At 44.5% G+C, this 24,961-nt stretch overlaps 1 protein-coding gene across 2 annotated transcripts in view; it reads left to right on the top strand.

The window, feature by feature from the left end:
• The window catches only part of NPL (N-acetylneuraminate pyruvate lyase), a 197,236-nt gene that overhangs the window by 124,925 nt on the left and 47,350 nt on the right, over positions 1-24,961 (top strand). For both annotated transcript variants that reach the window (XM_078643292.1, XM_078643298.1), the window contains 4 exons: positions 298-371; positions 2,086-2,173; positions 8,334-8,391; positions 15,953-16,028. In XM_078643292.1, the coding sequence (XP_078499418.1) occupies positions 298-371; positions 2,086-2,173; positions 8,334-8,391; positions 15,953-16,028 (296 nt within the window). The remainder of the gene's footprint in view (positions 1-297; positions 372-2,085; positions 2,174-8,333; positions 8,392-15,952; positions 16,029-24,961) is intronic.

The raw sequence follows: 24,961 nt of genomic DNA, 5'->3' as shown, positions 1-24,961 counted from the left end.
CTTGTCTTTCCCTATTTGTAATACATGAATGAGCCAATCCACCAGTAGATCGCAGAGGACACAAACCCCTTTCACAAGCAAATTAAATCGTATTCCATAAAAGCATACATGGTGAATTGAGGGCATCCAGTGTGGAGATTTCATTATAAAATGCTCCTTCCTTCTGTGTCAACATAGGGGTACCCTGAATAAGTGCCCATGACCATTTAAGGACATGTTAAGGCCTGGAAATGAAACTGTTTAGAAACATGATGTAGGGCAAAAAGAGATAACTGACTGATTTTGTTAATTTTCCAGTGACATAAACCTCTCCGTGATTGGCAGATATGTTGATTATCTCATTCATACCCAAGGTGTAAAGAAAATTTTTGGTAAGTTTCAGGTGGTTGTAATTTTAACTTGCTCACATTTCTGATGTTAGCCAGACACCTCTGACCGTACAGTGACACCAGGACGGTGTGTAGTCTGGCTGCTACCACTTAAAAAAACACAAAACAATGGATTATTTTATTCGTTCATGTTCTCAATTACAGTGAGTCTGTGCTCTCTGATTATCATGTCCACTGTTAATTAGTTCTTGGAGGGCATGTTTTCCCTGATCTTGCCCGGCTTGTGCTTTGAAACATTAAGCCAGACATTTCCTATCCACACTCCTAGTGGCCTTGGTTCAATTGTGGTGGACAGAGGACACCTTAACTGAAATAGCAAGTAGAAACTTGATCATTCTATTATAAAACATTATGTAAAGGGGAGCCGTTTGGGACGGTTTGAGGCTTTACTCTGGGTCTAGTTGAGGCGGTACTCTGAGTCATGAGTATTACATGCAGTAATGCTGTAACATAGGTTGCTCCATGCCTTTGTCAACATCAGTGGTACAATTATAGGCTTTCATCTAATGAACAGATAGGAGATTCAGTAGTGTGGGTCTAGCCTCTTTCAGACCAGTGTTTCTGCTCAGAATGCACATGCAAAAAGTCCTGCCTTTAGGATAAAAGTGGTATGTGTTGAGGTAGTTGGAACATTCAATCTGGTGCAAGGTTAGAACAGTGAAGCCTCTCTGAGGCCCTACACACTAATAGTGCAGCTTTTGCCTTGATTTTTTTTTCCTCCTAGTTTCAAATGCTAGCTTCTGCCATTCATTAGGTGGATTGAAAACTCCAAATAATTGTTTGAGTCATCTGAATGAGTGTCCATGATGAGACCTAGATGAGCTCAATAGGAATCTTAGCATTAGATTGGCTTTGGTGACCTTTTGTTTTGTTTTTTAATGGAACCTGTTGCATTATGGACATTCCTCTCATGATGGTGTGAAAACCTGAAAACCTCAATTTTAGCATGAGACGGGAAAAGTTTGTGCGTTCTTTTTTTCCCCCCAATAGTTTCATTCCACATTACATCACTCCTGTGGAGGCAAAGCTTTAGTTAAGACACTTTTGGATGTTCTTATTTCCAACAAAAACCAACGTTTAATGAGCCAGGAAATAAACTAATATCTATAGATTTCAGTGCTTTTAAAACGTAATTACCGGCTGTGGTGATTCGTTGACTGATTGGGCATTGTGTTTGATGTATTTTTTCCAGAATGTATACTATAACGGGTTGCTAATGAGCAGGTAATGGGTTGATATATTGGGTCAATGGAAGCTGTTACAAGCCAAGGTATTTAGTGTAAAATTCTAAAACATTTGGGATTCTATTCGAAACCACTCCTAATTATTGGCTTCCATTTTGTTGTCACATAAGTACTTCACTCCCGACATTTTAAACATAGAAGTACTTAGACTTCTTGAAGAATGTATTAACTTTAACATTTTTACACATGTAACCTCATCCCACCCTAAAGTAACAGGAGGTGTGAAAGACTGATGCGCTTCAGGCACCTATGTCACCTGTGACGGCACTAAGTTTGTAGCAGATTATGCTAACCCTTGTTCCCTAGAGAGTTGTTTCACTAAAGCTCACCATTGCCACAATCTTTCACACCTATCCTTTTTCCAGGTGGATGTTGCTGTTAGCCTCTTTTTTTTCTTTTTTTTTTCTCTAGTAGAGACCTTGATTAATTTGGATTGTAAATTTTTCTTGCAGTGAATGGCACGACAGGCGAGGGTATATCCCTAAGCGTCCAGGAGAGGAAGCTTCTGGCGGAGGAGTGGATAAAACAAGGGAAGGGGAAGTGAGTAGATGATCCTCTGTGAAACGAGGTGTTGCATGCCACTGAAAGCTTTGGTATACCAACCTTGCTTAAACTGACAGGGCTGGACTGGTGCATCGGTATCTTGACATTTTTCCAGTGGGCTGCTTTTAATGTATGGTGAACATTAGCAACAAGTTGGGTCCTCCAGAATCAATTAGTAGTATATTATTCTAGCATACAAGGATTAAAAGCTTAGGCAAAAATAGCATGATGAACAATAACATTTTCAATTATTTGTGCAACCATAAGTTCATTCATGACATGGAAGAACAGATGCTAATAAACATGGTTCAAAAACAGTGCTACTTGTAACATGATGGTGCATGCATGTTGACAGTGACTAAGTAAGAAAGTTGATGAAACACACACCACACAATAAAATATATTTTGGCTGTTAGTTTAGAATAGAGCTGTCATCAATGATATTCTTAAGTGAGGGCTCCACAAGTGTTAAAATTGTATTATCAACAGCCCAAAAAGTATTTGTTTATCAACGTTTGAACCCCTGCATGCTCATTTAACCTGGGTCTTCATCAGCACAGATAATTACGTAGCCCTTTGGGAACCAGAATGGGCAAATAAATCCACGTTCACTCAGAGGTGTGATACTCTTAACGCATCCAATTATTAGATTAGAAACCCCTTACCTTTTCCATGGAATAGTCCGGGATGGTAAGGGAGCAATGCAGCACAAAAATGTATGTGAATGAGCAAGTAAGCTACTATTGAGTTTCTACTGCTCATAATTCCTTAGGACTAATGGGTAACTGTTTGTTGCAAATTTAGTATAGTGTGCTCCCATAATTCAGTCCTGTTAGACCCATCTACCCAACTCCAGCCGTATTGCCCAGCCAGTCCCTGCACCCATTTGAGCAGCCCACTCGCTCTCCTGACTGAACACCACGCTTTTAACAGGAAGCTTGATTTTACATTCTTAAGAAGCAGACTACGTGTAAAATCGTGCAACATGGCATTTGTTTGCCCTTAAACTGTTTTACCTTCAGGAGACCGGAGCAGGAGCCGGCACCTGGGGCTGAAAGCTCACTATATCTTAGTGCTTGGGCAAAAATGGAAGGAACCGCAGAGGAACAAGAAAACTTGGATTGCCATCTATGCCAGAATCAGCATATTGAATCCACACACTTGAGCTATTTTAGTCTCTTGCATCAAACTCAATCCCAGCTGCCCCTGGCACTTGTGAGGAGAGGTGAGAACGAGGGCAGATGGGATCGCATGCCACTTGCGCCGCAATGGAGCTTTAGACAAAGGGACATCGCTTTGGTACGAACCTGCTCCGTGTGCTTGTTTGCACTGCAGTGTTGCTTTACATAGCAGGACAGTTTGATTTCTGCCAGGACAGTGGTGATACGCGTGCCTAGTGTGGTCTCTTGCATGAGTCTGTGGTCTGTGACCTTTAAGATGCTCACCCACGCACACAAGGCCCTCCACGGCACCGGACCAGCATACCTGAACAGTCGACTCAAATTCCACGCACCCCAAAGGACCCTACGATCAGCCCAGCTTTCCTACGCTGTGGTCCCCCGCACCAGAAAGACCAGATCGGGAGGCCGCTCCTTCTCCTTCCTCGCGGCCAAAGCATGGAACGCCCTTTCGCTCCACCTCAGACAGACAACATCGCTCCCCATCTTCGCAAGAAACCTCAAAACCTGGCTCTTCGACAGACCCCCTCCTTGATGGAATGAAACCTGCACCCCCCAACCCCCCCCCACCCCTAGCGCCTTGAGACCCTTACGGGTGAGTAGTCGCGCTTTAACAAACTCCTGATTGATTGATTGCATGCTAAAGTAATGTGGATTTTGGCATGCCACTCCTGCTTTACATGCACAGCCGACACATGCTGGCATGGCAGTGGTGTTTTATGTATTGTAGAAACAGCCATTTAAGTGTGTGGTTTTAATACTAAAGAAATGCAAACTCCAGGTTATGTGAGTACTACGTTGAAGTCAAAGGGTAAGGTATGCCCGCCCGCGTCATATGTAACCTTCACCACGTTTAGCACCACCAGAACGGCTCCCTGAAAAAAGTGTTTCCTCCACCTAATGAATGGCACTGACTTTGAGCATCAGCGACCACGTCTGGCTGTCTTATACTTCCAAAATTCTATTCAGAATTTAGATAGAGGATCTGCAACACAGGGTAGTTGATATAGAAGAAGGGTCAGCCCGTACGTAATCGGTTGTGAACCAGCATGATGTCCAGATCACGTCCCTTCAGGTAAAAATCGAAGATTTGGAGAATCGCCAAAGACCTCTGAATCTGAGACTCTTTGGTATACCCGAAGGAGCAGAAGGCTCGGACTCAAGGGCTTATGTGGTAAAATTGTTTCAGAAGGCATTCCCAGACCTATCTGATTGGGCCTGGGATTCTCAACTCCAAAGAGTTCACATACTACCTCTAATACAGAGGAACGGGAACTTTTTACTAAGACAGGCAGTCTCCCTGAAAGCGCGGCCCAATTTTCCAGTCACCACAGAGAATGTTTCTTTTTTTGTACGATCCGATCTTAGCAAGGCTATGATGGATAGAAGGTGGAAATTACGTAAACTTATTGATCCATTCAAATCTCTGGGGGGCCAAGTGTTTTTACAAGAGCCTGCCCGCCTTAAAGTTATCAAGGGGGGCCACACTTATTTTTTCACTGATGAGAGGGAAGCTGAGATTGCGCTCTCTAAATTTGTTTAGTTAAAAGGGCAGAGAGGCTTAGATATATCGTCTAGCTGCTAAAAAGGGTTAGGTTAGGTCTGTTACTTTTTTTATTTTTTTTCTTTATTTTTTTATTTTTGTAGGCTAGTAGGTCGAGCCTCAGGCTGCCACTCTTCATGGCTGCCCATCCAGCGGCAGCAGAACATAGAGGGGTGCTCTCCCCGTGGGGGAAGAGGGGGGAGGGTTTGGGGGGTGGTTTTGTGAGAGGGGTAAAATTTTGGAAAATATAACACGAGAAGGAGATTCCTTGAAATTGATAGGAGGGCGACTATTATTTGTTTTTTGGGAGCAGAATGGCAAAGACTATATTATCTTTTTTGAATGTTTCGGTTAAGATGTTTAGCCTGGAACGTTGCGGGTCTTAATAGCAAGAATAAAAGACGGCTTGTTCAAGAAGAGTTAAAAATGTATGATCCACATATAATTTTTTTTTATCTGAGACTCACAATGCCCATAAGGATAGAAAGTTACTCGGACAATTAGGCTATGATGTAACAATCTGCTCTACATTAAATGCTTCAATAAGGGGGGTTGCTATTCTCAAGGATAGAAGACTTAGAGCAGAAATTCTTAAAACCGCTTTAGATAAAGGTGGAAGATGGGCTATCGTACAAATGTCTTTTGACAAATGCAAATATGTATTTTGTGTGGTTTACGGGCCAAATTCAGATGATCCTATTGTTTTCGATCGACTAAATATGGAATTACTGGGCTGGGAAGGGGAACTTGTTATTATGGGAGATTTTAATTGTATAATGGATTACCAGCAAGATACCACCAGGCGTGGTGCTTTTCAACGTATGCGCAAATCACGTGCTGCTATCTTAGAAATAGGTCGTATTCATAATATCAGGGATATCTGGTGAAGCGTTCATCCCAACATTGCCGGGTACACCTACTATTCTGCGCCCCACAAATTATGTTCCCGTATTGATATGGCCTGGGTCACAGACCGTATACTGAACACTAGCTCTATCGAGATATGCCCACGGGTCACTTCAGACCATAATCCTATTCTACGAACGTTCAATACCCCATAAACTCATCAGTGCCCTAGGATGTTCTCCTTCCCTAGATACTTACTGTCAGATACTATGTTTATTTCTCAGCTTAAGTCACACCTTACAGAATTTATCGAAATTCATCTCAATTCAACTTTATGCTCCATAGTTTGGGATACTTGTAAAGCTATTATAAGGGGGTTCACCCAACAATTTGTTCTTAGACAGAACTCTGTAAAATAAATAAAATGCTGACTACTAATATTCTATCGCAAGAACAACTATTAGCTGACGCTTTACATTCAGGCTCCCCTAATGCGATCGGTAGGATTAATTTGATTAAAATGAAGGTACTTCCCAAATTCTTATATTTATTGCGGTTCATTCCCTTATCACTCAGTAACGTCTTCTTTAAGAAACTTGATGGGATATTTAGTAGTTTTATATGGGGATACCGGAAAGCTCGTAGATCCATGCCGCTACTTAAAAATTCATTAGATAATGGTGGGCTTAACTTCCCCGATCTTAAATTATACTTCTGGGCAACGTTTCTCGGTCGGCTGCGCAGCTTACTTAATTTGGACAATCAATTTTACTTTCATACATTTATGTTACACGCCGACTCTAATATGTTTCTGTTAAGAGTAAACAACCCCAATTACTTTAAAAGGGTAAAATTTAAGACCGCCAGAGATTTCATTAAGATATGGTTCAATATCCTGGCGTTCTGTAAAATCTCTTTTTTTCATCCTAGTTTCTTGTTATGGGGTAATCCGGGACTCCCAGGGATTTTTAACCACGGTATGGCAAATATATGGTTGGCTCATGGCATTAAAACTTTAGGTGATCTATATGGTACTCACAGTTTCTTGGACTTCGAGACACTCAAAAATGAATACAAACTACAGAACCAATGAGATTTAAATACATTCAAATTTATGATTTTCTTAAACGCAAGATGAAAGTGCGGGAAATCGTGAATTCTGACATATGGAACTGTTTTTACTCGCGTAAGAATAAATCTTTAATCAGTGAAGGTTATAAATGTCTTAATACTTATAAAATCAGTGACTGCTACAAACTGGCGGAGAAATGGAGTAGTAAGCTGGGGTTTAATATCACTTCTAATATGATTACTGCCTCTTTATGTAATATTAATAATCTTGTTCAATCTTCAAGTTTAAGATTACAGCAATTTAAGACCACATGTATGTTATACCATACACCTGAAAGGATTTCTAAGTGGTCTACAAATAATCTTTTTAGCGATCGTACTAAATGCCCCAAATGTGATTTAGTCGCAGCAGATTTGGAGCTCTGGATAAAATTTTGAAACAAAAACTGGTTAAACTGTCCTCACTTACTCCATCAACAGTATTATTAGACATATATACCATCACTATTCCGCAGAAAGCCTTAGTAACTATTTTATTGTCATGCGCCAAATTCGCTGTTGCCCGAGCCTGGATTTCCCCGAAGCCCCCTCACATTATGGAATGGTGGTCATTGGTCAATGAAATCCACTCTGTAGAGCATGCTCTGGCAAGATTAAGAGGTCTCCGCTCATTAAGGAAATTTGACAAAATCTGGGGTACTTTTATTTAAAAATCTTGGTTGTAACACTTAAACTAAGTGGGCAAATATCCCGCAACGCCCTCTGTTATGCTATTATGTCATGATTTATATAATATTGATTTGTAAAAACCTATTCTCATTCTGCTATATTATTTATCTCTCCCACCTTGGCATGTGTTGTACTACTAAACTGTATTTTATCTCGTGTTGTCAATAAAAATAAAAATATATATATTCTAGTTAGAAGATTCTGATATATGTGAGTAGCACACCCGACACATTGGCATGTTTAGCAATCAAATATTGGGAGCAGAGAAAGTTTAGTTGAACTTTTGACGAGCATTACACTAGCGTAAAATTTAACACGCACCTATGTATTTATCTTTGTATATTATTTTGTATCTGGCATGGCAAAATAGTTCAATTGAATACTGCCATAAGAACTGGATTTTTCATTGTTACACATTCAGAACATACAGAACTCTGTAACTCCTACGAGTCGTTAGCTAATTAATCTATTTGAAACAAAGTATACCATAGTGGAGAGGGTTGAGTTCACCCATTTCCCTCGCGCATACAGTGGCATGATGGAGCTGGTTTGACATTTTTTGCTGGGCTGACTTCGGACCAAAGTCCTGCCTCGAATATGTGCCTAATGGATGTTTCACAGCAGTGTGAAGTATTTGTGATCCTAAAACGGCCCACAACCTACTTGTATTTCAGCAAAGCAAACCATGCTTCAGTTTCCTGTTCACAAATGACCACGCGAGGTGGGTTACCCACCATCTCCGCTTCTGTCCCGAATTCCATTTTGAAGGTTTGTTTCCCTTTCTCCGTAGGATGGATGAAGTGATAGTTCACGTTGGATCGTCATCTTTGAGAGAAGCTCAGGAACTGGTATGTGAGCACTATATTCCTTTCATGGTTCCTCCCTTTCTTTGATAAGGTCTCTGCTCTCCCATCTCGTTTGATAATTGTTTGTATACTTTTCCTCCCTCTAAAGCCATGGAGTTCATAAATAATATAGATTTGATGCAAAACGTGAAATATGGATCCATGATGAACGGCTTGGGTTTTTGAAGTGAGGGCAGAGGGTTGATATACCATGCTGCTTGTCCATTTCCATCTTGCATCATACAGTGTGACCTCTGCCTTGATGAGAATTAGCCTGAGAAAATAGTCTGCTATAAACCAAGCCTTTTCATTCGAGGTTGATGTACTCCTCGATAAAAGCATTTTATTTAGGTGGTGAAAACGGGTAGATAACCGATCATGACCCCCGTCCAAGTTAGCTGTTTTTCAGCCCGGGAGTTACTTGAGCATAGGGGGGTGATGCCCTGTATAAGAGCCATTGAAGGCATTTAAGAAGAGGGTTTCTACGGATGCACATCGGAGAGATGGTTCAGAAGGTATTGAGAAGGGGTCCCAAATGTGATTTTTTTGTTTGTCTTAAATATAATGGGAGTTCGCATGGGAAGGTTTTGCGCATGGTTAACTGCGAAACTGTTGGACAGATGGCACTCACATTTTTATGGTAAAACGGTCATTCAGTGCCCTTTCTGGGTTCGGGTAAAACGTATTCAGCTTTTTGGAGATATGAGGCATATGTGGAAGTATGTCGCTTGTGTTTATTCTTGGTGGGGGGGGGGGGACTCTGGTCATACGTGGACTGTAGGTCTACACTGCAAGCACAAGGTAGGACCAGATTTACAAACATTTTGCGGTTTTGACGCAAACCACCACAATGTTTGTAAAATTGTATTTACTTTCCAGTGCAAAACTTGTTTTACCTTTCCAAGATGGTCGACATATTGGTTTTAAAAGTGGCAGCCATGTTTGGATGTTTAACATAAGGATCGACTTCGTACAAACCACTGACACTCGTTGCTGTTTTATTTTGTTATTGCAAGCATATGTCCCCCTTACTTTCTTTACCTCCCCTGTGGCGTGTCCAAAGTACTTCTGTCCTTGCACTGCTCACGTTTTTTGGAGCTATCTTTTTTCTTTTTATGCCCCATTAGTGTGCATGTGTATTTGTAGTATTCTTGCATCTTGTTTATGTATACATGCTTTCTCCACTACCAGTCCAGCTTGTAGAGTGTTGCAGCTATGATGCACAAGAGAATGTTGGGTCTCAGTGGTCTGAGGTCTACAGTTGACATTGGGCTGAGCATCATGCTGGATGCTCCTGGTGGGGCTGCTTTCCCATCTTATCTGCATATCTTCTAATAAACATCTTAACATCATCTACTGCGTGGGACATGATTACTACTTTATTTATGGCGACGATGGATCAACGAACCTACCACTTTTACAGATGAAGTGCAACTACTCTAAAGCAAGTAAGCAAAAGATACCTCTCAAACAAGAAACCTATAAAAAAAAAGCGTTATTAAATAAAGAGTAACCTGACAAGCAAGAGAGAGGTCACGCCTGTAAGCCCCACCAGAGTCCACTTCACCGGACAGCCCAAGAACAGGCGTGCTACATCATCAAGCAATTGGTCAAAAAAACAAAAAACGGAAGCCTTCCAAGTCACAAGAAACCCAACACTACAAAAAGAAAGGTTTGAAGACTTAAAAGAAAGAAGGTAAGCAGAGGCTGTGTGTGTTAGCTAATATTAGCCTGCTTGCCGTGAAAATTCACACTTTTGTTTAGTATCAACCCAGTATTAACTATGACTTTGAAGGCTAGCAAATTAACGATCTTTCTGGACCTAGAATCCGTTTAATTAAGGAATAACTTTATTCAACGTATGGTGTCAGTTTCTTTCCTAAATGTGAAGTTGTTCCAAATCGACTGTTGTTTGGTTTATTCATGTCCGGAGGCATAAATCGAGCCTCGGAGATAGTAGTACTCATTTCCGGCCACCGGGTGGTGCTTGTGTGATACCTACCTTATTTTTCGGAGATATTTTCACAGAACTATAGCGAAATTAAAGATTTACCTGTTTTCTTCCGTTGTGTGACGGTTGACAGTTGCCGTGTGGAGTCGTCTTACCCCTGCCGCCTCAATTTTACTTCTGATGACGTCGCAGAATCTTCTGAGGGTGTTGGTGAGCTGGGGCGTCATGGAACTTTCTCGGCAGGTCATGGATGGAAGCGTTTCTTGCGCTGCTCCGTTTTCTCCGCGTTGGCCATTCTAGACTGAGTTATGCATGATGTCATCGCGCATGAATGTCATCACACACGCAAGCCGCCATATTAAGTATCCTTGGTTACCGGCACGACGTTGACCGCAATTTCAATTTATTCTCGAGCCCTGCACTTTATTAACTATTTGATCATTCCGGTGCAGTGGCTACACACCAAGACTCATTTTGCTTTTCCTGTTAGGTCTTCTTCTTCTTCTTCTGCATTGGATCGTAGAAATGATTCTCCACAGGTACTTTGGTTAGTGTCTGTTGACTAAAAATTACTTACAAGATATACTCTGGAAATGCTTTGTCTCCGTTTGAGATCGGGTGAGACACCGCTCAGCATGACATTTTTACTTCATGTGGAACAGTTTCTTCACATTACTTCGACATTTTGTTGTTTTACTGTCAGATTATAATGAGTACGTATTTCTATTTTTACTGTACCATGTAAAATGCTCATATGCTTTTATTTATTTTATAATATGGTTTTTCCTAAATAGGTTTTAATGTTTTGCATACAGTTTACTTATTGCTTTGTTTTTTTGGCACCTGAGTTACTTCTAATGTTTTCTTGCTGTTATGAGTGCCATACGTAATTCTTCAGGTACATTGTAAGCGCACTGAGTCAGTTGTTACTTGTGCTGATTCAGAAAAGTGGGTGGTGATGAACAGAGTGCCTGAATTAAGCAGACCACTCTTACCCAGTCCAAAGATCAGGGCTTGATCCATCACCGTTTTTTAGCTCACTGCACCATCCCAGCTCAGAACTTGGCTATATGCAAATTAGTCTGTTCCTGTCCCAGTGCATGATGGGAACAGGGCAAACCAAACTACCAAGCCAATTCTTGTACTGGGAAGGAAACAAGCTTCCGGGGACCGGTTTCTGCCATTTCAGGCGTCTTCGGCCCGGCTTGCTTGAATCCTGATGGTGCAATGAGCAAGGGACTCACATCTGAGTATACCCTTCCACGCTTGTGGTAGACAAAATGATTCAGAAAAGGGGGTGGTGATGAACAGAGTGCCTGAATTAAGCAGACCACTCTTACCCAGTCCAAAGATCAGGGCTTGATCCATCACCGTTTTTTAGCTCACTGCACCATCCCAGCTCAGAACTTGGCTATATGCAAATTAGTCTGTTCCTGTCCCAGTGCATGATGGGAACAGGGCAAACCAAACTACCAAGCCAATTCTTGTACTGGGAAGGAAACAAGCTTCCGGGGACCGGTTTCTGCCATTTCAGGCGTCTTCGGCCCGGCTTGCTTGAATCCTGATGGTGCAATGAGCAAGGGACTCACATCTGAGTATACCCTTCCACGCTTGTGGTGGACAAAATGATTCAGAAAAGGGGGTGGTGATGAACAGAGTGCCTGAATTAAGCAGACCACTCTTACCCAGTCCAAAGATCAGGGCTTGATCCATCACCGTTTTTTAGCTCACTGCACCATCCCAGCTCAGAACTTGGCTATATGCAAATTAGTCTGTTCCTGTCCCAGTGCATGATGGGAACAGGGCAAACCAAACTACCAAGCCAATTCTTGTACTGGGAAGGAAACAAGCTTCCGGGGACCGGTTTCTGCCATTTCAGGCGTCTTCGGCCCGGCTTGCTTGAATCCTGATGGTGCAATGAGCAAGGGACTCACATCTGAGTATACCCTTCCACGCTTGTGGTGGACAAAATGATTCCGAAAAGGGGGTAGTGATGAACAGAGTGCCTGAATTAAGCAGACCACTCTTACCCAGTCCAAAGATCAGGGCTTGATCCATCACCGTTTTTTAGCTCACTGCACCATCCCAGCTCAGAACTTGGCTATATGCAAATTAGTCTGTTCCTGTCCCAGTGCATGATGGGAACAGGGCAAACCAAACTACCAAGCCAATTCTTGTACTGGGAAGGAAACAAGCTTCCGGGGACCGGTTTCTGCCATTTCAGGCGTCTTCGGCCCGGCTTGCTTGAATCCTGATGGTGCAATGAGCAAGGGACTCACATCTGAGTATACCCTTCCACGCTTGTGGTGGACAAAATGATTCAGAAAAGGGGGTGGTGATGAACAGAGTGCCTGAATTAAGCAGACCACTCTTACCCAGTCCAAAGATCAGGGCTTGATCCATCACCGTTTTTTAGCTCACTGCACCATCCCAGCTCAGAACTTGGCTATATGCAAATTAGTCTGTTCCTGTCCCAGTGCATGATGGGAACAGGGCAAACCAAACTACCAAGCCAATTCTTGTACTGGGAAGGAAACAAGCTTCCGGGGACCGGTTTCTGCCATTTCAGGCGTCTTCGGCCCGGCTTGCTTGAATCCTGATGATGCAATGAGCAAGGGACTCACATCTGAGTATACCCTTCCACGCTTGTGGTGGACAAAATGATTCAGAAAAGGGGGTGGTGATGAACAGAGTGCCTGAATTAAGCAGACCACTCTTACCCAGTCCAAAGATCAGGGCTTGATCCATCACCGTTTTTTAGCTCACTGCACCATCCCAGCTCAGAACTTGGCTATATGCAAATTAGTCTGTTCCTGTCCCAGTGCATGATGGGAACAGGGCAAACCAAACTACCAAGCCAATTCTTGTACTGGGAAGGAAACAAGCTTCCGGGGACCGGTTTCTGCCATTTCAGGCGTCTTCGGCCCGGCTTGCTTGAATCCTGATGGTGCAATGAGCAAGGGACTCACATCTGAGTATACCCTTCCACGCTTGTGGTGGAAAAAATGATTCAGAAAAGGGGGTGAATGTCATCACACACGCAAGCCGCCATATTAAGTATCCTTGGTTACCGGCACGACGTTGACAGCAATTTCAATTTATTCTCGAGCCCTGCACTTTATTAACTATTTGATCATTCCGGTGCAGTGGCTACACACCAAGACTCATTTTGCTTTTCCTGTTAGGTCTTCTTCTTCTTCTGCATTGGATCGTAGAAATGATTCTCCACAGGTACTTTGGTTCGTGTCTGTTGACTAAAAATTACTTACAAGATATACTCTGGAAATGCTTTGTCTCCGTTTGAGATCGGGTGAGACACCGCTCACCATGACATTTTTACTTCATGTGGAACAGTTTCTTCACATTACTTCGACATTTTGTTGTTTTACTGTCAGATTATAATGAGTACTTATTTCTATTTTTACTGTACCATGTAAAATGCTCATATGCTTTTATTTATTTTATAATATGGTTTTTCCTAAATAGGTTTTAATGTTTTGCATACAGTTTACTTATTGCTTTGTTTTTTTGGCACCTGAGTTACTTCTAATGTTTTCTTGCTGTTATGAGTGCCATACGTAATTCTTCAGGTACATTGTAAGCGCACTGAGTCAGTTGTTACTTGTGCTGTGCTTAGTGAGAGTTTTAATGATGTTTAGTTCGTTTTTTTGGCTAGTATTTTCTTGGCGCTAGGACTTGTACTTGGGGGATTTATTGTTTAGGAGCTGGTTTCCTTACATTTATTATATTCTTTCAGTTGAGGTAGTGCACACCTTTTCACTGATTTCATTCCCTTTAGTTTGGTATGTCTAGCAGCTTTAGCCTTTCTTACGTATCACTCTCATGTTACCTTTTGCGTGTGCTCAAGTATAGCACGATTTATTTTGTATGTATCTAGGGGGTTCAAGTCCCACCTATGTAATTAGTATTGGTTGTTAGTCCCATACACTCAGTGTTTAAGGGGGTTAGTCCCACCTTCGTTTTTTGTAATGGGTTTGAGTCCCATATACTCAGTTTTAAATGGAGGTTCTCTATATGGGAATCATCTTCACCGTCCCTTGTTGGGGCAGGTCTTGGGTTAGAGTCCCATTATCCTCAGTTTTACATTCAGCATATTTTGTTTGAGAGGCAGGATTTGGGTTAAAGTCCCACTATCCTTAGTTTCACATTCTAGTTCTTTTGCTTGAGAGGTAGGATTTGGGTTGAAGTCCCTTTATCTTTTGTCTTACACTTTCCGTCCCTTATTTTAGAGGCAGGATTTGGGTTACAGTCCCATTCTCCTTATTCTTACATTTACTGTCTTTTGTTTTAGAGGCAGGTTTTGTGCTAGAGGCCCTCGTTTTTTTGGGTCAAGAATTTGGAAAAGTTTCTATCTATTTTGTTATATTATCTTTCTGGTGGGAAGATGGGTAATGTTGACATCTTTTGTTGTTTTAATTTTATCCATTTTCTCATGTTTTTAAATTGTTCGCTCTCGTGATGAGGTTTATTTATTGTACATTCATGAGAGTTGAACTATTTCGTATATTTGTTCTTGTACTATGTCTTTCCTTCTTGCATGCCTGTTCTGGCCAGTAGGTGTGTCTGTCGGTTAGTCATCGGTATCTTCAAGCTTAGTTTTCCTCTTTGTTGTTTCCTTTTGTTCGGTTTCTGTTTTTCTCTTGTTAATTGTGGAAAGGAGGATGGGTATGTTCTTCTGTGTGTTTTTCATTCTTTGGTTCTTCATGACCAGTGTTCTCTCCTTTTTATTTTTCCTTGTGGAAGAAAGGGGATAATGTAGTATTTTTCTTTGGTTCTTTCTGACTAGCGTTTTCTCCTTTTTGTTTTCATTGTGGAAGAGAGGGGATGATGTAGTATTCTTGCATCTTGTTTATGTATACATGCTTTCTCCACTACCAGTCCAGCTTGTAGAGTGTTGCAGCTATGATGCACAAGAGAATGTTGGGTCTCAGTGGTCTGAGGTCTACAGTTGACATTGGGCTGAGCATCATGCTGGATGCTCCTGGTGGGGCTGCTTTACCATCTTATCTGCATATCTTCTAATAAACATCTTAACATCATCTACTGCGTGGGACATGATTACTACATTATTCCAGTAGTCTCGCTCATTTTTAATTTGTCCTTGTGTGACCGCCCCCAGTGTTGCTCTCATTTGTAAATTGTTTGTACGCTTCTGTTCCTTTCCTGCTATCCTCCATGTTGCTCTCCACTCCCACTCATTCATGTTATTCCCCTGCTTTCACTCTGTTTCTTTCTCTCGCCTGTGTGCTTCTCTAATTCCTCCGTACCTAGCTCAAATCCAGCCCAAATAACCTTGTTTAAAAAAAAATGCAACAACGCAGCCGCTGTCTGTCATTTTGTTGGTGCGAATATGAGTGTTTGACATATGTACATGCCTAAAAAAGGACATGGCTCAGGGGCCACATCATTGTGCTTATTTTTGTATTTTTTTTTAATATGTTCTATAAGCTGTACAGCATCTGCTTTGAAGCTGTACAGCATGAGGAAAAGACACAGGCAGAGCCAACAGGTCTTTAAGTCCTAATGCTTGTTCTCTCGTGTTAGTGCATCAAAGGGGGCCTTGATTGAATTGCTGACTTATTTTCTTTCCAGGCTCGTCATGCAGCAACAATCCAAGCTGATGCCATCTGTGCCATAAGTCCTTCGTTCCTGAAACCAACCAGTGTGGGTAAGAATCTACTCAAAACAACGCGCAAATACCATGCTTGGGAGGAAGAAGTAGGAAAGGGTAGAACATTAATCCTGACTAAGCATAGAAATGTTTTGTAACTAGGAAATGGTTAGTAAGCGGGGGTGGTTCCTCTGTTTTTTGTTTTACTTTTCTTCATTTTGCACAACAGATCAGATATAACTACAGAGAGTGACTTTGGCATGCTTTGCAAAATGACTCCTCTAAAAGATAAAGAAAAGCAGAGCTAATCTATTGCATTCCTGGCTACTGATCAAAACGCTTTCATAACCAGCATTAGCAAAGCAAATGAGTCTCGCTTATGCAAGGGCTATTGGCTTTGCCAATATGTTTTAGCCATGTTGTACACCAGTGGGGCTGCTGTTCAGCATGGCTAAAAGTTATTGAGGTAAAGGAGAGTGATATAGAGCGGAGTGGAGCGTCGTAAAGTAGAGTGGAGGGTTATGGAGTAGTGTAGAGATGATTGGTGTGGAGTGTCATGCAGTGATGTCGAGTGTCGTAAAGGTAGTAGAGCTTTGTAGAGTGGAGTAGGCTGTCAGAATGGAGTAGAGTGGAGTGGCATAGAGTGGAGCAGGCTGTCAGAATGGAGTGGCATAGTGTTGCAGAGTGGTGTAGAGTGTGTTGCGTAGAGTGGTAGAGAAGAGTAGATTGGCATTGATTGGCATAGTATGCAGGGGAGTGGAATTACATGGAGAAGAGTGTTGTAGAATCAAGTGGAGTGGCATAGAGTAGAGAAACAGTGAAGTAGAGTGGAGTAGTGTGTCGTAGAATAGAGTGGAGTAAAGTGGCATGGGTTGACATAGCAGGAGTTGCATAGTGTAGTAGTGTTGTAGAGTGACATAGAGTAGAGTACAGTGGCGTAGAGTGGAATGGCATAAAGTGTAGTAGAGTGGAGTTTATTTGAGGAGAGCATCATAGAGTGCAGTATCGTAGAATGGAGTAGTGGCCTAGAGTGAAGTGGTGTGTTGTACAGTGGTGCAGAGTGGTTTGGCGTAGAGTGAAGTGCCTTAGAGTAGATTTTTTTCAGAGTAGATTGAAGTGACATAGAGTGGATCCGTGCAAGTTAGGGTGTAGAGTAGAGGGGTGTTGAGTGCAGTGGTGCAGAATAGATTAGAGAGGCATGGAGTGATACAGAGTGTAATGATATAGAGTAGGTTGGCGTAGAGCTGAGTGGGGCAGAGTAGAATGCAGTGGCATAGAGTATAATTGCGTAGAGTAGGGTGGGGCAGAGGAGAATAGAGTGCTGTAGAGTGCAGTGATGTAGAGTGCAATGGTGTAGAGTTCAGTGTAAAGTGGCATTGAGTTCAGTAGCGGAGAGTGCAGTCTTGCAGAGTAGAAAGGCATAGTGTGCAGTGGCATAGAGTGTTGGAGAGTGGAGCATAATTGTGTAGGGTGCAGAGTAGTTTGCATAGAGTTCATTGGGTTTGAGTATAGTGGTGTAGCATAGAGTGCAGTGGTGCAGAGTGGTGTAGAGTGCAGTGGCGTAGAGTAGATTGTTTCAGAATAGTGTGAAGTGGTGCAAGGTAGAGTGGAGTGGCATAGAGGTCAGTGGTGCAGAGTGGAGTAGAGTGCATTGGCTTAGAGTGGGGTAGAGTACAGTGGTGCAGAGTAGTGGCGGAGAGTGCAATGGTGTAGAGTGCAGTGGCGTAGGGTGTTGCAGAGTAGAGTATAGTGGCATACAGTACAGTGGTGCAGAGTAGATTGGTATAGATTGCCGTGGCATAGCGTATATTAGTTTTGAGTAAAGTGGTATGGAGTGCAGGGGCATGGAATAGAGTGGAGTGCCACAGGGTAGAATGCAGTGACGCAGAGTGGCATGGCATAGAGTGGATCAGAGTAGAGTCACATAGAGTTTAGTGGCGTAGAGTGGTGCAGAGTAGAGTGCAGTGATGCAGAGAAGAGTGGCGTAGAATTCGGTAACAGAGTTCAGTATTGGAGAGTGCAGTGGCTTCGATTACATTGATGCAGAGAAGAGTGATGTAGAGTTCAGTGGCGTGGAGTGGTGAAGGGTAGAGTGCAGTGGCGCTGAGTAGATTAGAATGACTTAGAGTAGAATGGTGTAGCGGGCAGTGGCATCGAGTGGAGCCATGTAGAGTGGCATAGACCGTAGTGGTGTACAGAGCATTGGCATAGAGTGCTGTGCCATAGAGTGCAGAGAAGAGGGACATACAGTTCAGTGGCGGTGAGCACAGTGTTGCAGAGTAAAGTGGTGTAGAGTGAAGTGACGTGGAGTGGTGGAGAGTCGTGTATAGTGGAATGGTGAGAGTAAAATGGTGTAGAGTGCAGTGACATAGAGCAGAGTGGCATAGAGTTCAGCGACAGAGAATGCAGTGTTGCAGACGAGACTGTCATGGAGTGCAGTGGTGTATAGTAGTGGTGTGCATTGGTGTGACGTACAGTGGTGCAGAGTAGAGTATAGCTGTGTAGTGGAGTGACCCTTGCAGTGACCCTTGACCCGGTCACTCCACTACCGCACGGCCCCCGTGTGCCCGGATTCTGCTGCTGCTGCCTGCTTGGCCCTCTTGCTGCCGCCTCTCCTTAGGGCCCCTGCTCTCCAGGCTTGCCCTCGCTCTCCAGGCTTGCCCCGATCTCCAGGCTTGCCCAGGCTTGCCCTCGCTCTCCCCCGCTCCGCTTTCCCTCTCTTCCCCCCCCTCTGCTCCCCGCCGCTGCTCTCCTGCGGCCCCGCACCCCTCTTCTGTCTCCCGCTCCTCATTCGCCGCCCCGCTCCCGCCTCCCAGCTGCTCCTCCCTCCCACTTCGCCATAAATGGCGGGGACCGCGCGTACGCGCAGCGGCCACGCGCAGCGGGTGTGCTGATTGCGTGCCAAAGGCAAGCCCGTCTATGCCCGTCCACGCCTGGACCGCGCCCAGCACCAGATCCCCTGGACCCCGCCAGAGCCAGCCTACCCGACTGAGCTACGACACCGCCACCCTCCACGCACTCAACACCGGCCGACATCCAGCCTGCTACCAAGCCACCCCGAAACGCACCCACAGAGCCTTCACCTGCCACGCCTGCTACTTCACCAGCACTCTGTCCTGCACCGCGCCAGCCAAAACAGCCGTCAACAACAACCACCTCAAGTGCATCCTGCTCAACACCCGCTCCATCCACAGGCACGCCGTCGAACTATGGGACCTCCTGGACAAAATGGCACCAGACGTCGCCTTCTTCACAGAAACCTGGATGAACGCCTCCTCAGCCCCCGACATCGCCATTGCCATCCCGTACGGCTACAAGATCATCCGGAGGGACCACGTCAACCAGACCGGAGGAGGCATTACCATCGCCCACAGAAACACTATCCGCATCACGACCAACACCGACGACACCCTCACCACCGCAGAGGACCTGCACATCCGGATTCACACAGACCCCAAGACCACCCTCAGAGGAACCCTCATCTACAGACCCCCGGGACCACGCTCACACTTCAGCGAGGCCATCGCAGACTTCATCAGCCCGCTCGCCCTCGCCTCCCCTGACTACATCCTCCTAGGAGACCTCAACTTCCACCTGGAGAACGACCAAGACAACAACACCACCGCCCTACTAGACAACCTCGCCAACCTCGGAGTCAAGCAACTGGTCAACACCCCCACCCATTACGCCGGCCACACGCTCGACCCTGTCCTCTCCTCCAGCAACCACATCTCCTTCAGCCACACCACCGAGCTCCACTGGACCGACCACAGCTGCGTTCACTTCAACTTCAGGAAAATAACGACCCACCACCGCCCTCAACAAACCCCCCGAAGATGCTGGAGCAAGATCACCACCGACCAACTCACCACCTCCTTGCGCCTAAACCCTCCCACCAACACCACGGACCCCAACGAAGGAGCCCGCAACCTCACACAGTGGATCACAGACTGCGCCGACACCCTTGCTCCACTGAAAAACCCTCCCAGCAACCTCAACAGCAAGAAAGCCGCGTGGTTCACAAAAGATCTCAAAGACTCCAAGAAATCCTGCCGTGACCTCGAGAAAGCCTGGCGCCACAACCAGTCTACGGATAACATAACAGCCCTCAAGTACGCCACCCGCAAACACCACCAGCTGATCCGCACCACCAAAAGGTCATCCTTCAGAGAACGACTGGACAACAACACCCACAACAGCAAGGAACTCTTCAACGTCGTGAAAGAGCTCTCCAACCCCAACGCCAGCGACAACGACATCACTCCTTCTCAAGACCTCTGCAACTCTCTGGCAACCTTTTTTCACCGTAAGATCGTCGACATACAAGACCGCTTCGGCGCTCAGAACACGTACCCCACCACCGAACCTACACCCCCCACCACCACCATGTGCGCCTGGACTCAGGTCAGCACGGAAGATACCACCCACACGATGAACACCATCCACTCGGGCTCCCCAGCCGATACCTGCCCACACCACTTCTACAACAAAGCCGTCTCCATCATCGCACCCATACCTCGGGACATCATCAACAACTCCTTCATATCCGCCACCTTCCCGGAGAGCTGGAAGCACGCAGAGATCAGCACCCTCCTGAAGAAACCCACCACAGACCCCTCAGACCTCAAGAACTTCCGCCCCATCTCGCTCCTCCCCTTCCCTGCAAAAGTCATCGAGAAAACCGTCAACAAACAGCTGACAGCCTTCCTGGAGACGAACGGCTCCCTTGACCCATCGCAGTCCGGATTCCGAGCGAACCACAGCACCGAGACCGCCCTCATCGCGGCGACCGACGACATCCGGACCCTGCTGGACAACGAAGAAACCGCCGCCCTCATCCTGCTCGACCTTTCGGCTGCTTTCGACACGGTCTGCCACCGCACCCTGACAACCCGCCTCCGCCACGCCGGGATCCAAGGAAAGGCCCTGGAATGGATCACCTCCTTCCTCTCTGACAGAACCCAAAGAGTCCGTCTCCCGCCCTTCCTCGCAGAAGCCACCAAGATCATCTGCAGCGTACCTCAAGGCTCCTCGCTCAGCCCCACCCTCTTCAACGTCTACATGACCCCCTCGCAGCCATCGCACGCAAGCACAACCTCAACATCATCTCCTACGCCGACGATACCCAACTGATCCTCTCCCTCACCAACGACTCCGCCAGAGCCAGCTTCCAGGACGGAATGAAAGACTTTGCAGACTGGATGAAGCTCTGCCGCCTGAAACTGAACTCAGACAAGACGGAAGTCCTCATCCTCGACCCATCCATCTCCGCCTGGGACGACTCCTGGCGGCCCCCTGCTCTGGGCCCCCCACCCAAGCCCACGGCCCACGCACGCAACCTGGACTTCATTCTTGACTCCTCCCTCACGATGGCCCGGCAAGTTAATGTCGTTACCTCCTCCTACTTCAACACAATCAGTCTGCTCAATAGGATCTTCCGCTGGATCCCCACTGGAAACAGGAAAACGGTCACCCAGGCCCTCGTCACCAGCAGTCTGGACTACGGGAACGCCCTCTAAGCTTGGACCACCGCCAAACTACAGAAAAGACTCCAGCGCATCCAGAACGCCTCAGCACGACTCGTCTTGGATATCCCCCGACACAGCCACATCTCCGCTCACCTGAGGATCACGTTCAGACTCCTCACCCACGCACACAAGGCTCTCCACAACTTGGGCCCCGAATACCTCAACAACCGCCTCACGTTCTACACGCCAACCCGCCAGCTCTGCTCCGCCAGCCTCGCCACCGTCCCACGGATCCGCAGAACCACCACCGGAGGAAGATCCTTCACCTACCTGGCGGCCAAGACCTGGAACACCCTCCCCACCCACCTACGACTCACCCAGGACCATCTCTCCTTCAGGAAGCAACTCAAGACCTGGCTTTTCGAGCAGGAGCAGCCCCCCCCCCCCCCACAGCGCCTTGAGACCCTAGCGGATGAGTAGCGCACTGTACAAATACTCTTGATTGATTGATTGATTGATTGTAGAATAGAGTCACATAGAGAACAATGGCGTAGAGTGCAGTGGCATAAAGTATTGCAGAGTACAGTATAGTGGGGGTTTTGAGTAAGTTGGTGTAGGCTGCAGTGGCACAGAGTAAAATGGTGTACAGCAGATTGTTTCGGAGTGGAGTGGTGCATAGTAAAGTGCCGTGTAGATTAGAGTGGAGTGTAGCGGCATAGAGTGAAGTGTTGGAAAGTAGAGTGTCATAGACTGAAGTGGTGTAGAGTGCATTTGTGAAGAGTGCAGTGCTGTAGAATAGAGAGACATAGAGTGGAGTGCTGTAGAGTAGAGGGTTCTGACAGTGTGGAGTGGAGTGGCATAGTGTGGAATGGTTCAGAGTAGATTGCAGTGACGTGGAGATGCAGAGTACAGTGTAATGGGCTAAAGTGAAGTATGCATGGTGCGGTAGCGTACTGTAAATTCGGATAACACATCTTCAATTGAAATGACCATTACATTTGCACGGACATTATTTTTTTTTTCCAGGAGTTTTATTTAGTGCAAACTAGACCCGAAGGTATCGGAGCGCTTTACATGAGTAGTTACGTTACAGACAAACACATTCATATTATTAGGTAAGGGTAGATTACGTGATTTGCCCAGAATCACAGAATGTTGAGTATCCCTGCTGAGACTCGAACACAATTCCCCAGCTTTAAGGTCGACCACTGATAATATGGAGAAATGTCATCACATAATGTATTGATTTGTTCTGATCGGATTAAAATATTTGTTTCGACCAAACTTCAGAATTACCAAAAAAATGGGCTTCATTCTGCTTTTCGAATTCTGATATTTTCTGAAATATCTGCAGTTTATTCAGACATTTAAATGTTGTAGTGTGCTAGAAAAAAAAGTATCACACAGCATTTCTCAAGTACACCCCAGTAGTATGCCTGATTATAAGTCTTCTCGCTTTGAAGTCAGAGAAAGAAAAGTAAACACAAAGGATCACATGTACGAACCATTTTTGTTGTCGTCGTTTGCAACAGCAAAATTGCATTTTGGCATGTACAAATCCCAAATAGCGATTCACTAACTTGTTACCAAATCGCAATGTGGGTATTTTGTGGTTCCGTATTATGAACAGGCGTGCTTATTATTGCATCACCGTGGTATGTATGAATGTTTTGCAATTCAAATGCGGTTGCAAAACATTCACAAATTACTGCTATTTGAAAAATGGTGGTAACCTATTCGCAATTGGGAGGGGGGTCCCCAAGGGACCAGGTTCCCATTGAGAATGGTTGGTAAAACATTTTTCAAAAGCAGGCAGTGATCTCACGGACCACAGCCTACTCTTAAACTTTAATTGCTTTATTTAAAAGCAATCACAGACATGGTGGTCTACTGACCCCAGCAGGCCACCATCCCTTTGATGACTATGATTCCTAATGGGTCGCAAATTGAAACCTACCTCATTAATATTCATGAGGTAGGTCGATTTGTGACCCATTAGGAATCGCTATTGAAAACTTTTACATTTTCTTAAATTACGAATTGCGATTTCCAATTAGGAAATCGCAATCCTACAATTTCGTACATGTGGACCCAAACTCCCTCGAAGACCGAGCCTGACATTTGACCTCTGCCTTTGATTGAACAGTAAATGTGTTAAGTTCAGAACAAGATTTAAAGGTCGGTTTACAGAAAGCTGGACTGGTGGAAGAAAACAGTAAATTGGACTGGGCAACGGAAGGGACAAACTCAAGGTGGACAGCCTAAAACAAATAGAGCTAGAACATAGAAAGCTAGCAAATGTGAGTTACAAATCACGAAGCCAAGGGTTAGCAATGAGCGGAATTCATTCCCAGGGAAGTTTTCTGAATGTCCCCAAGATGATGTTAGCAAACCAGACAGCTGCGCTGTCTAGTAGACTTCTACCTAAAAAAACACAATGGATTAATTTTCATGAAAGAATCTCTGAGGTGTATTGTACCTTTCCCCAGTAAATCAGTGAAAATATTAATCAAATGATCTAAAAATATTGCAAGAAATGTCCTAAGAGCTGCATGAAATCAGCCCATGATTTTCCGCCATTATGATCTGCCATTGATTGTTTTAAATACTGCTTTCTATGAATGTATAAATAATCAAGAGTTTTAAAAAGCTGGTCTACAGTTATCTGTGTGCCCCTCAAAAGCGCATATTCTGGGGTTAGGAGGAAGAATATGATTAATAGTATAATAGTTTCCTCTTCCTCTGTGAGTGAAGCTCCTGGTACTGGAAAAAGTTGTTTGAAACAGTGAAAACAAAAGAGCCAAAGTAGGGTGTACTTGTTTCTTTTGTTCCTCAAAAAGTGAACATAAAGTGGTTACGTCTAATTGCACAAAAAAATAGGAAATCAGTTCAAATTGCTGCACAAACGTACCAGGTGAAACGCACACAATCACTATTTATTTGGCTGTGATTCCCAGGGGGATTTTCCTGACTTTATGAGATTGAGTGAAGTCCTTCATAAGAATGATGTTGTGACAAAATCCTTGTAGCTTCCCAACGGATCCTGGCAAGATATTGGGACATACGTTGCCCACAACCCCTCCAAAATCCCTCTTGTAATCTAGTAATAACACGTGTTCCTTCCTATTAGGATATAATGTGATGTCTACAGCTTTCTGCTCTTTCTACGCTAGGACAGCTGGACCATTCTCTGCTACATATAACATCCCTAATTCTTTTCTTCCTTTAAACTCAAAGGACAAGGTCCTCTAACCCAGCATAATGGTCGGATCCCTAGTAAAGCGTTACGGATGTATGTCTGAAGGCATTTATTCATTTGCAGTGATGCATACAAACTTATCTGCCCATACATTCTTATCAACAATAGTAAATAGTGTACCATAATCTGTGAGAGTCGCGACTGAAATTCTGCCAATTTCCGTCTCATATACTGCTTATTCCTGCTATTTATATTCAAACCCAAAAAGCCACGCTCTACACTTATTCCATTCCACTGTTTTCTTCAGTTCATGTTGACTGAGA

Source organism: Lissotriton helveticus, chromosome 1_1, assembly GCF_964261635.1.
Source record: "Lissotriton helveticus chromosome 1_1, aLisHel1.1, whole genome shotgun sequence".
NCBI lineage: Eukaryota > Metazoa > Chordata > Amphibia > Caudata > Salamandridae > Lissotriton > Lissotriton helveticus.
This window is presented reverse-complemented; position numbering and strand designations above follow the sequence as displayed.